At 43.3% G+C, this 13,053-nt stretch overlaps 1 protein-coding gene across 30 annotated transcripts in view; it reads left to right on the top strand.

Annotated features, from left to right (window-relative positions):
• The window catches only part of LOC105484817 (LEM domain containing 1), a 74,602-nt gene that overhangs the window by 41,356 nt on the left and 20,193 nt on the right, over positions 1–13,053 (top strand). For all 30 annotated transcript variants that reach the window (XR_011613141.1, XR_011613153.1, XR_011613144.1 and 27 more), the window contains one exon: positions 11,283–11,366. Coding sequence is in view for 17 of the 30 variants with exons in the window: in XM_071079066.1 (XP_070935167.1) it covers positions 11,283–11,366 (84 nt within the window). In the remaining 13 variants the exon portion in view is untranslated. The remainder of the gene's footprint in view (positions 1–11,282; positions 11,367–13,053) is intronic.

The raw sequence follows: 13,053 nt of genomic DNA, 5'->3' as shown, positions 1-13,053 counted from the left end.
TTTATTTTTTATTTATTTATTTTTTTGAGACGGAGTGAGTCTTGCTGTGTCGCCCAGGCTGGAGTGCAGTGGCCGGATCTCAGCTCATTGCAAGTTCCGCCTCCCGGGTTTTTACGCCATTCTCCTGCCTCAGCCTCCCGAGTAGCTGGGACTACAGGTGCCCACCACCTCGCCCGGCTAGTTTTTTGTATTTTTTAGTAGAGACAGGGTTTCACCGTGTTAGCCAGGATGGTCTCGAACTCCTGACGTCGTGATCCGCCCGTCTCGGCCTCCCAAAGTGCTGGGATTACAGGCTTGAGCCACCGCGCCCGGCCGGGATTTGAATGATTTTAAAAAATTCATCCCTTCTCTGTCTTCTTCCTACTGCTATCCTAGCTTGCAACCACGTTATTTATTTATTTACTTTAGAGACAGGGTCTCATTCTGTCACCCAGGCTGGAGTGCAGTGGTACCATGATAGCTCACTGTAATCTCGAACTCCTGGGCTCAAGCAATACTCCTCCCTCAGCCTCCCAAGTAGCTAGAACTACAGGTACACTCCACCACACCTGGGTAACTAAAAAACAATTCTGGCCGGGCATGGTGGCTTACCCCTGTAATCCCAGCACTTTAGGAGGCCAAGGTGGGAGGATTGCCTGAGCTCAAGAGTTCAAGACTCAGCGTGGGCAACCTAGGGAGACCATGTCTCTACAAAATTAAAAAAAAAAAACAAAAAAACTGGCTGGGTGTGGTGGTGCGTGCCTGTGGTGCCAGCTACTTGGGGGGCTGAGGTGGGAGGACTGCTTGAGCCTGGGAGGTTGAGGCTGCAGTGAGCCATGCATGATCACACCACTGCACTCCAGCCTGGGCAACAGCATGAGACCCCATCTCAAAAATACTTCTCTTTTTTTGTGTGTGTGTGTAGAAACTCACACTGTGTAGGATCTCACACTGTCGCCCAGGCTGGTCTCGAACTCCTGGCCTCTAGTGATCCTCTTGCCTTGGCCTCTCAAAGCACTGGAATTACAGGCATGAACCACCTCGCCCAGCCTCCGTATTATTACTTTATTTGAACAATTGCAAAATACTCCTGTGTTTGCCTCTAACTTTTCCCAATTCCAGTTCAGATCTACAAGCAGAGATTTAATCATGCCACTGGCTTGCCCAGAGACTTTCAAAACAAGATGCAAACTTGCTATACACCATGAATCAACTCTAGTATCTCCTGTAACCTAATCTCGCTCATCATCCAACCCAACAAATGCTCACCTTGTTTCTGCACCTCTCACACTGTCTTCCCATGAACCGTTACTTCAACTGTTCTTTATGCCTGAAATTCTTTTCACTCTTCTCACCCCCTACCGCATTTTTCTTCCTGTTAAAACCCTGTGATCTTTTAAGGACTATCTCAATGGCCACTTCTGTGAGTCCTTTTAAAATGGTATTAAGGTGGGCGGATCACTTGAGGCCAGGAGTTCGAGACCTGTCTGGCCAACATGGCGAAACTCTGTCTCTACTAAAAATACAAAAAAAGTATCTGGGCATGGTGGCATGTGCCTGTAGTCCCAGCTACTCAGGAGGCTAAGGCACAAGAATCACTTGAACTCGGGAAGCAGAGGTTGCAGTGAGCCAAGATTGTGCTACTGCACTTCAGCCTGGGTGACAGAGTGAGAGGAGACTCTCAAAAAAAAAAAAAAAAAAAAAAAAAAAAAGGCATCTTATCCCAGGCAACGTAGTAACACCTCATATTTACAAAAAAAAAAAAAAAAAAAAAAAATTAGCTGGGCATGGTGACACACACATGTGATCCCAGCTATTCAAGAAGCTGAGATAGGAGGCTGGCTTGAGCCCCAGAGTCTGAGACCAGCCTGGGAAAGATGGTGAGACCTCGTCTCTACAAACATTGTAAAAATTAACTGGACATGCTGATGCACACCTGTGGTCCCAGCTACTCGGGAGGCTGAGGTAGGAGAATCTCTTGAGGCTTGGGATGTCAAGGCTGCAGTAAGCCGTGATGACGCCACTGCACTCTAGCCTGAGTGACAGAGCGAGACCCTGTCTCAAAAAAGTAATACAAATAAAAATTTTTTTTAAAATGGTATTTTATCCTCATTTAGTAGCTATCACAGGGTCTTGCACATAGTAGGAACTCAAAGCTCACCTCACCAAATCTACCAAACAGCTCCAACGACAAAAAGGTTAGTTTGCAAATATGGTCTAGTATTTAAACTAGTTGCTAAGTTTAAATAAATGAAAAGAAACCTTCAAGTAAACATTGCCACATATGCTATAGCTTCAGCTTCCCATTTAAACATAATTCAAATGTGATGAAGTAATTCTGATATCATACCAAATTTTCTGAAAGTATTTTTTAACTTCCAAATACCTCATTAAAGGAATCCTTTCCATTCAGTAAACCTCGGTTCTGCAGAAAACCCTTTAATATAGTTCCTACAAAGTTGCTACAGCAGTAAAAGCAACCTGAGTATTGAAAATGCATCAGGTAGGACCAGTGGCCTTCAGTCTCCGCTTTACATAAACCTGAAGTAAAACCACATCGATATTTTGAATTGGCAATAGAATTAAATAGGAAGTTTGTGATGGCCTAAAATGTTTTGATTTGAAGGATTTATATAAGCCATTTTCATTCTCAGAAGGGCCTCAAGACATCTGTTCATCCTTAAATCTGAAAGTAAATGTAAATAAGCATTCGCATTTCCATGTAAAAGGTGGTAGAAGGTGTGTTTATTGAGGCACTTGTCTAACACTGTAGACTTTAATTACTTAAGAGCATTTGTTTGTACCTAACAGCCTTCTGAGTGCTTAGCTAGGTAGTATTTGCATTTCTTTGAAATACCACATTTTCCTCTCATTTTTAGTTGGTTTCTAGTGGAATACAAGCCACTTAGAGATTTGGAATATGCAATTTCTGGACTCTGTTTAACACTGTATGTGTCTGCTTTATCATGTCACATATGCAGCCCATTGGATTTGGTCGTTAAAGCCACTCATTAAGCCAGGTCAAAATTTTTTTTAATTGGGGATTTTTTCATCAGAAAGACACTAGACGCAGCTTATGCTACCAATAACGGAGTGGGACATTAAGTCAGTATGTGTAACTCAGTCTCTAAGTGCCCTTCTACCAAAGAGAGGAAAATGGGATTTGGAGTTGGTTGGTAGGGAGGCAGAGTAATCTACAATGTCAGGCTACATAAGGTAGGCTTTGAGTAAGGTGGCCGTATAATTGATCATCTCTACCAGTATGCTTTTGAAAAGGGACACTAACCTGAAGGGATGCTGGAACATCAGGAGTAAACTGGGACTATATGGGGTAAATGGAGGCAAATGGGGACATACGGTCCTGGGTTTGGGAGCAGTTCCAAGGGTGGAAGTGTTTATATCTGTGCCCCATCTTCAGAGGGCTGCTGCATCCAACAACCAGAGGGCAGCTGGCCCTGGGAGGTGGGTACTCCTGAGCCCTCCTGGGCCACCTGGGTGTTTCTTTACCCTCTCCCATGCTCATCCCTGCCGGAATCTCAGTTTACTCTGTTCTGCCAGCCTGCATGCTCTCTTCTCATCTTCCCACCCATCCTGCACATTCTGCAGGTCTGGGCCCAAGAATCAATCTTTCTTTTCCTTCCTTCCTTCCTTCCTTCCTTCCTTCCTTCCTTCCTTCCTTCCTTCCTTCCTTCCTTCCTTCCTTCCCTCCCTCCCTTTTCTTTCTTTCTTTCTTTTCTTTCTTTCTTTCTTTCTTTCTTTCTTTCTTTCTTTCTTTCTTTCTTTCTTTCTTTCTTTCTTCTTTTTCCTTCCTTCCTTTCTTTCCCTCCCTCCCTTCTTTGTCTTTCTTTTCTTTTCTTTCTTTCTCTTTCTTCTTTCTTTTTCCTTCTTTCCTTTCTTTCCCTCCCTGCCTCCCTCCTTCCTTTCTTTTTTCTCTTTCTTCATTTTCCTTCTTTCCTTTCTTTCCCTCCCTGCCTTCCTGCCTTCCTTCTTTCCTTCCATCTTTCCTTTCCTTCCTCTCTCCCTCCCTCCTTCTTTTCTTCTTTCTTTCTCTCTCTTTCTTCCTTTCTTTTCCTTCCTTTCTCTTTTCTTTTCCTTCCTTCCTTCCTTCCTTCTTTCCTTCCTTCCCTCCCTCCTTCCTTCCTTCCTTCCTTTCTTTTCTTTTTTTTTTTTTTTTTTTTTTTTTTTGAGACGGAGTCTTGCTCTGTCACCCAGGCTGGAGTACAGTGGCCGGATCTCAGCTCACTGCAAGCTCCACCTCCCGGGTTCACGCCATTCTCCTGCCTCAGCCTCCCAAGTAGCTGGGACTACAGACGCCCGCCACCTCGCCCGGCTAGTTTTTTTGTATTTTTAGTAGAGACGGGGTTTCACCGTGTTAGCCAGGATGGTCTCGATCTCCTGACCTCGTGATCCACCCGTCTCGGCCTCCCAAAGTGCTGGGATTACAGGCTTGAGCCACCGCGCCCGGCCCCTTCCTTTCTTTTCTTTCTTTTCCTTCTTTCTTTCTTTCCTTTCTCACAGAGTCTCATTCAGTTGCCCAGGCTGGAGTACAGTGGCATCATAACTCAGTGCAGCCTTGACTTCCTGAGCTCAAGTTAACCTCTGGCCTCAGCCTCCCAAGTAGCTGGGACTACAGGCACGGGGCACCATGCCCCACTACTTTTTCATTCAGCCTCCACCCCACCCTCTGCCCAGGAGCTTTTGCTGCAGGCTGTAAAATGTTGAAGATGAAAACCCACGCTTTGACTCCTCTGCATTGAATTCTATGCCAGACATCTGGGGGCAGGGTGGGGCAGGGGAGTTACTCAGTCCCTGTTGGCTGAACTGAAAGGAGCTTTCCTCTACTGATGTTGATGATCTCTCTCTTTCTGACTTCCTATTATGTACCATATACTTTGTCGCTTAGATGTACCTTGATGTAGTCTCTTGAGAGATGATGCTTAGATCATTGTGAATGGATGACCATTCAGGGAATGGTTGCAACAGTTTCCACCCCTGGGTCTCAGCCTATGAGTCAACAACTATTGAGTACAGGATATTGTGCTAGATTTTCTTGAGGAAGAAAATAAGTAGGGAAAAGGCATAGATCCGATCATGAAGAAACTTGAAAATGAGCTCTGGACACAAAGAATATGTGTATCAAAAATAACAAAGAATATGTGTAACACAAATATGGACTCTGCTGGGTACAGTGGCTCATGCTTGTAATCTCAGCACTTTGGGAGGCTGAAGCAGGAGGATCACTTGAGCCCAGGAGTGCAAGACCAGTTTGGGCAACATGACAAGAACCCATCTCTACAAGAAAAATAAAAATAAATGAACTGGGGGCTGGGCGCAGTGGCTCATACCTGTAATCCCAACACCTTGGGAGGCCGAGGCAGGCAGATCACCTGAAGTCAGGAGTTCGAGACCAACCATGGCCAACATGGAGAAACCCCATCTCTACTAAAAACACAAAAAATTAGCTGGGCGAGGTGGTGCATGCCTGTAATCCTAGCTACTCCGGAGGCTGAGGCAGGAGAATCACTTGAACCTGGGAGGCAGAGGTTGCAGTCAGCCGAGATCGTGCCATTGCACTCCAGCCTGGGCAACAAAAGTGAAACTCTGTCTCAAAAATAAATAAATAAATAAATTTAATTAATTAATTAACTGGTCATAGTGGCATGCAAGCCAAGCTACTCAGGAGGCTGAGGCAGGAGGATTACTTGAGCTTAGGAGGTTGAGGCTGCAGTGATCCAAGTTCATGCCACTGTTCTCCAGTCTGGACAGCAGAGTGAGGCCTTCTCTTAAAAAAAAAAAAAATTAAAAAGACTATAGAGCCAGACTGCCTGGGTTCAAATTTCAGCTCTACTACTAACTTGGACAAGACACTCAACCTCTCTATGTCTTAGTTTCCTCATCTATAAATAAGCTTAAGAACAGTCTCAACCTCACAGTGTTGTGAAGATTGAAATATGCAAAACGGAGTAGTATATGTATATGTGATATGAAATATGCAAAGCGGAATAGTATATGTATATGTAATAAGAGGCAAGTACAAATAAGAGGTATTATTATCATTAACATTATTGTTACATAAAAAGCATGTTATTTAATTACCTGTAGTACAAAAAAATATACTTAGTGAAAAATAACACTGGAAAACGAATCTTCAGTATTGAACTTCTAAGTGCCACAGAATGTGATTTATCGAGTGCCTACAGATATATTTATAGAAGTAAATATACAGATATAATTAAAGATTACTTTCTGTAAGCCCTGAGTGTTGAAAGAAGCAGACTGAACTTTAAAAAAACAATCATATGCTGGCCAGGCTTGGTGGCTTACGCCTGTAATCCCAGCACTTTGAGAGGCTGAGATGGGTGAACTGCTTGAGCCCAGAAGTTGGAGACCATCCCGGGCAACATGGTGAAACTCTGTCTCTACTAAAAATACAAAAAATTGGCCCGGCATGGTGGCACACACCTGTGGTCCCAGCTACTTGGGAGGCTGAGGTAGGAGAATCACCTGAACCCAGGATCTCAGATCACACCACTTGCACTCCTGCCTGGGTGACAGAGGCCTTGGTTTTTGTTGTTGTTGTCTGTTTGTTTAAGTCATTGTGCCCTCCCAGTATTTGAGACTCCTCTTTCTTAATCTTATACTTAAATTTAGCTGAGCTTGATGGCTCACTCCTTTAATCTCAACACTTTGGGAGGCCAAGGAGGGAGGATCACTTGAGCCCAGGAGTTCGAGACTAGCCTGGGCAACATGGCAAAACCCCATCTCTACAATAATTACAAAAAAATTAGCTGGGCATAGTGGTGTGCACCTGTGGTCCTAGCTACTCGGGAGGCCGAGGTGAAAGGATGGCTTGAGCCCAGCTCGAGGCTGCAGTGAGCAGTGATGGCACCAATGCACTCCAGCTTGGGTGACAGAGTGAGATCCTGTCTCCAAAAAAAAAAAAAAAGAAAGAAAGAAAGAAAAAGAAAGAAAGAAAGAAAGAAAGAAAAAGAAAAAGTTATTAAATCTTTCTCCACACCTCTCGAAATATTTTCAAACTTACAGAAAGTTGCAGGAATAGTACAAAGAGCACCCACATTCCTTCCGCTCAGGTTCCTCAGTTGGTACCTTGTATCACGTTTGAGGAGTGTGTGTGTGTGTGTGTGTGTGTACCCTACCATTTTCTCTTTCTGAATGATTTGAGAGCAAATTGCAGATATGAAGCCCCTGGGCTCCCCAGTAAGTATTCTGCCCACCAAAGGACACTCTACTACATAACCACCATATGACCCTCCAGATAAGGAAATCCACACTGATTCAATGCTTCCAGCCAGTACTGAGACCCCATGCAAGTTTCACCAACTGTCCCAATGATGTCTTTTTGCTTTTTCATCCACAACCACTCCAGGAACACATGCTCCCTTTAGTTGTCATCTATTCCTTCTCCTTCGATCTGGAGCCATGGTGCCTCAGTCTTTCCCTGTCATTTCTGCCCTTGACAGTTTTCAAGAGTACAGGCCTTTCATTCTGTAGGGTTACTAGGAAATCTCTCTACCCACAGAACACTTCTGATGCAAATGTGTGGGGTTTTTTTCTCATGACAACCAGTTCTCCAACTCTCCAGACAGTAGTCAGGTGTCCAACAATTCAGTAGAATTCTGACACTATAGACCTGGAGTTAGCGTCAGATCCCACAGGTTAAGGGCCTCAGTCTCACAAGACGGCCCCCACTTAAAATGCCAATCTCAAGTCCTGGGTCTCCCATACTTCTAATTGACTCGCAAAAAATCAAAGGTTCCCACAACACCTTGGATTTGCTAATTTGCTAGAACAGCTTACAGAACTCAGGAGTGCTCTTTCCTTACTAGTGTATTTTAAAGGATATAGCTCAGAAACAGCCAATGGGAGAGATGCAGGGGGCAAGGTCTAGGTCAAGAGACGCAGAGCTTCCATGCTTTCTCTGGGCGCGCTGCCCTCTAAGTACCTTAATGCGTTCACCAACTCAGAAACTCTCTAAACTCTGTCTTTTAGGAGTTTTATAGAGGTCCTGTTACTTAGGTATGATTGACTAAATCATTGGCTATCGGTGATTAACTCAACCTTCAGCTCCCCTCCTCTACCTGGAGGTCAAGGGGTGGGGCTCCAAGTTCAAATCTTTTTTTTTTTTTTTTTTGAGAAGGAGTCTTGCTCTGTCGTCCAGGCAGGAGTACAATGGTGCGATCTCAGCTCACTGCAACCTCCCCATCCCAGGTTCAACCAGTTCTCCTGCCTCAGCCTCCCAAGTAGCTGGGATTACAGGCACATGCCACCACACCCAGCTAATTTTTGTATTTTTAGTAGAAACAGGGTTTCATCATGTTGGCCAGGCTGGTCTTGAACTGCTGACCTCGTGATCCACCTGCCTCAGCCTCCCAAAGTGCTGGGATTACAGGTCTAAGCCACCGTGCCCAGCCCCAAGTTCAAATCTTCTAATCACATGGTTGGCCTTTCTGATGACCAGACCCCATTCTGAAGCTATCTAAGGGTCTTTGGGCACCAGTCAACTCATTAGCATATAAAATAGATAACTCCTGTAGCTCCAGAGATTCCAAGGGTCCTTAGAAGTTCTTGTGTCAGGAACCTGGGACTGAGACAAAAATAGTATACTAAAAGATGCTTCTATCACACCTATCACTGAGGAAATTACAAGGATTTCAGGAGCTCTGTGCCAGGAGAGGGGACAGAAGACCAGGTGTATGTTTCTTACTGTATCACAACATCACAAGGGTGTTGGATTTGTCTGATTTTTCCTTTTGACTAGTATTAGAAGCCATGCGTTCTTGGCCAGAATTCTTTAGAAATGGCTCTGTGCTCTTCTCATTACATCGCCACGGGACAAACAATGTCACTGTGTCCCACTGCTAATAATGTTAACCTTGATTACCTGGAAAAGTTGATGTTTGTCAGGTTTCTTGGCCACGCACAGTGGCTCATGCCTGTAATCTCAACACTTTGGGAGGCCAAGGCAGGTGGATTGCTTGAGCTCAGGAATTCAATAGTGGACAACATAGTGAAACCTCTTCTCTACAAAAAAAAAAAACACAAAAATTAGCTGGGCATGGTGGCACGTGCCTGTAGTCCCAGCTACCTGGGAGACTGAGGTGGGAGGATGGCTTGAGCCTGGGAGATTGAGCCTGCAGTGAACCGAGATTGTGCCCCTGCACTCCAGTCTGGGTTGACAAAGTGACCCTGTGTCAAAATGAAACAAAATAAAAACCCTCAAACATTATTTTTGCCTTTGTAATTGAACAGCATTCTGTGGGGAGATATTTTGAAATGACACCAACATATTGTTCCTCATGGACCCTCACTCGTTAGCCTTAGTATCTGTGGAACCCTCTGCCTGAATCAGCTTCCACCATGGTGATGGCCTATTGAGATTTTCTATTTCTATCAGTCCTTCTACATTTGTTAGTTGGCATTATACCGTAAGAAGCGTTTTCCTTTCTCCCTATTCATTCAATAACTCATTCACTCACTCACTCACTCATTCATTCATGTAAGTATGAATTCATTGATTTCTTTTCGTCCAATGGGTTGTATCCATTGACATCACTATTTTCATACTCAAAATTTCCCAGCTTTGGCTAGTAGGAGCCCCTTCAAGATAGATACTGGGTCCTTTTGACATGTCCTCATCATTATTTGAGCACTTCCTTGGTTTCTGGCACGAAAAGATGCTTCAGACTCATCTTGTACTTTTCCTGCCCCAGGAGCCTTGATTCCTTTCACAAGATGGTGTTTGGAAGCCGAGATCTAGGCCCTCAGTGAGCACCTTTCTACTGGGTATCATTGCTTCTAGGCCCTTTTCAGTGGACAGAGCTAGAAAATAAATGTATGTCTCTGTGTACATACACATACATACATCTCTAGTTTTATGTAAGTGTACATAAAATCAAAAACTATGAGTTTCTATTTATCTCCAATTGCAATCTAACAATCCAATGTTCTTTCTAATCATTCACTTTTATAAAATCACTTCTCTGACAGTGATTCCATTATCCTCTGATTATAGATTCCATTAGCCTCACTGTATTTACATTTTCACTCAGTTTTCTAATTTTTTTTTTTTTTAGATGGAGTCTCGCTCTGTTGCCCAGGCTGGAGTGCAGTGGTGCAATCTCAGCTCACTGCAATCTCCGCCTCCTGGATTCAAGCAATTCTCCTGCCTCAGTCTCCTGAGTAGCTGGAACTACAGGCGCGCACCACCACACTCGGCTGATTTTTGTATTTTTAGTAGAGATGGGGTTTCACCATGTTGGCCAGACTGGTCTTGAACTCCTGACCTCAGGTGATCCACCTGCCTCGGCCTCCCAAAGTGCTGGGATTACAGGTGTGAGTCACCACACTCAGCCTCAATTTTCTAATTTTCTCAGTGTAACTAATCACGCAATCACAATAACCACTTCCTTCTCTTTATCACCCGTAACTGCCTCCTTGACCATGGAACATACCAACACCTCCTTGCAGCCCCCACTACAAGAGGGCCCTCTTCCTTCCCCTCACTGTCCCTCTCCCTTGCGCCAGGGCACACTAACGTGTCCATGCTGGTCCCCCTACCCCTCCCAGTGCTCTAATTCTTCTACTACCAGGCAGGCAGAAACCCTCCACAACCTCGCTACTCCATTTCTTGGCCTCCAGGCATGCCAACACCTCTGCATCCATGTCCCTTCTGCCTCCTTTCTCCATGTGCAGAGCGTACTGACACCCCAGAGGATGATAAAGAAGGGAAGGAAAACTGCATGTCTCATTTTTACTTCCAAATTTTAAGTTTATTTCAATGTGTTTCTGCCAAAACTTTAAGGGGATTTTAACTCTCTGTGCCTCAATTTCTATTGTTGCTTATGAGATACCTTGTAAGCCTACATTAGCCTGTGCAGGGCCCACCCCAAAGGCTGCCACAAGCAGGCTTAGTGTATCATGGGAATATGTATTAAAGAACTACAATTAAGTAGTGTGTGATTCAAGTAGTATATACAGGTTTTAGAAGACCTGATGTTAAACATCCCTCTAATAGTTTCTTAAATAATTGAAAAACATCCTTATTCCCAATAGTAGTTGTATATTCAAATTGGGTCAAAGTGAAAAGAAAATTACATAGTTTCTTAACTGCTTAATAAGCCCTTTCTTCTTACCTCTGATGTGTGCTAAGGGGGCTGCTAAATGCCATCTTTACAAGGAATTTAATTTAACATTCTTTCTGTAAAAATATTGACCTCCTGGTAGATATGATCAATATATCTTGATCTTATTGATTAAACGTTGATTTCTTTTCTGTGTAATAGAACCCAGTTTTTGAAATTCAAGAGCGGCAAGAGGAAATAGTGGAAATAAACCCTGAATATAATGATTCCAAGATGATAATAAAGGTAAACTTGCTTATTTCATAAACCTGAATTATGAGCAGTGTTGTTCTCCTGTAGAAAAAAATATGGATTTGTTTAGAAAACTCAGCTTTCTTTTCTTTTTCATCTAAGAATATACCCATATTTAGCTAAATTATACTTTGCTTTGTGAGTATGGATCTATGTCTTCATTTTAGGAAGAGGAGTTTCCTGTTGTACCTCCCATATGAGCACCCCTGAGTTATTTTTAATCTCTTGAGACTTGTCAAGGCTTCGTAAGCACTAGGCGTTATTCATTACAATTCTTGAGTCCAGGAATGATTTATTATAATTTTTTTTCTTGAGATAGGGTCTCACTTTGTCACCCAGATTGAAGTGCATTGGTGTGATCACAGCTCACTGTAGCATCGACCTCCTGGGCTCAGACTTCTGAGCAGCTAAGACTACAGGTGTGTGCCATCACACCCTGCTAATTTTTAAAATTTTTTTGGAGATCTTGCTGTGTTGCCCAGGCTAGTCTTGAACTCCTGGGCTCAAGGGACCCTCCTGCCTTGGCCTCCCAAAGCACTGAGATTACAGGTGTGAGCCATTGTGCCCAGCCTGTAGATAATTATGGATCATGGAATTTCGTATTTGAAAGGCATCTTGGAGGAGGCTATGTGATTTATCTTACAGATGAGGAAACAGGCAGAAAGGGAATATGACTTGCCCAAGACCACATAGAGGATTAGAGGAAAATTGGAAATAGAAACTAGTGTCCTAATTTCCATTCTGTTGCCCTCTCCGTTATATCAAAAGGCCACAGGGCAGGAAAAACGACCAGGCACCTGAGTGATGAAATAGCTCCCCTCAGTGTCCTTTCCGTGGTATTACAGAAGGACTCGGGACATCTGTTTTCCCATGGAAGCAAAGGCTGGTCTTTCTGATGATTGCTGCGTAGCGAGAGTCTATGGGAGGCACTTCTTGGTGACCCTTCCAATCGCAAACTAAAACCGTGGCACAGAAATCAGCACAGTTAGAAATGGGCTGACATATGCAGATTGGTAGCTGGAATTAGCCCAAGTGGGAAGGAAAAAACTGTGTCTGAAAATCTTTTAAAATAAAATACATTATGCATATGAAAAAGAATAAAGAATTACGTAATGAGAAGTTGGATTCCCATCCCAAAGATTAAAAAAAAAATCATTGCTGAATCAGTTGAAGCCCCCAGTGTATCCCTCTTGGGACATCTTCCTGTTCCCTCATGGCAACCACTAACCTGAATTTTCTACTTATTCTTCTTTCTCTTTTCTTCATAGTATTCACAAACTTTAGTTTAGTTTTTCATGATTTTGTATTTTATTTAAACGATATTATACTGCAAGTTTTCTTCTGCAGCTTCCCTTACCATTTAGCATCATGCTGTGAGCTTACATGGTCATTACTGGTAGCTTCAGTTCATTTATTTTCACTGCTATATAGAATTATTGGAGAAGTATTTTTATTCATTCCCTATTTGTTGGACATTTGGATTGTTTTCAGATTTTCGTAACACAAACAATGCTGTTACAAACTTTGTGGTACGGGACCCAGTGTGTATATGTGTAAGAATTTTTTTTCTGATTGCGTAAATGTACCTACAAGTAGGACTGCTGAATGGAAGGGGTCTACACATGTTCAACTTAAGAGATTATATTAAATTGCTCTACAACATGGTTGCACCATTTTTTGC

The sequence above is a fragment of the Macaca nemestrina genome, chromosome 1 (assembly GCF_043159975.1).
Source record: "Macaca nemestrina isolate mMacNem1 chromosome 1, mMacNem.hap1, whole genome shotgun sequence".
In the NCBI taxonomy this organism is placed as follows: domain Eukaryota; kingdom Metazoa; phylum Chordata; class Mammalia; order Primates; family Cercopithecidae; genus Macaca; species Macaca nemestrina.
The sequence above is the reverse complement of the archived record's forward strand: the minus strand, read 5'-3'. Positions and strand labels throughout refer to the sequence as shown.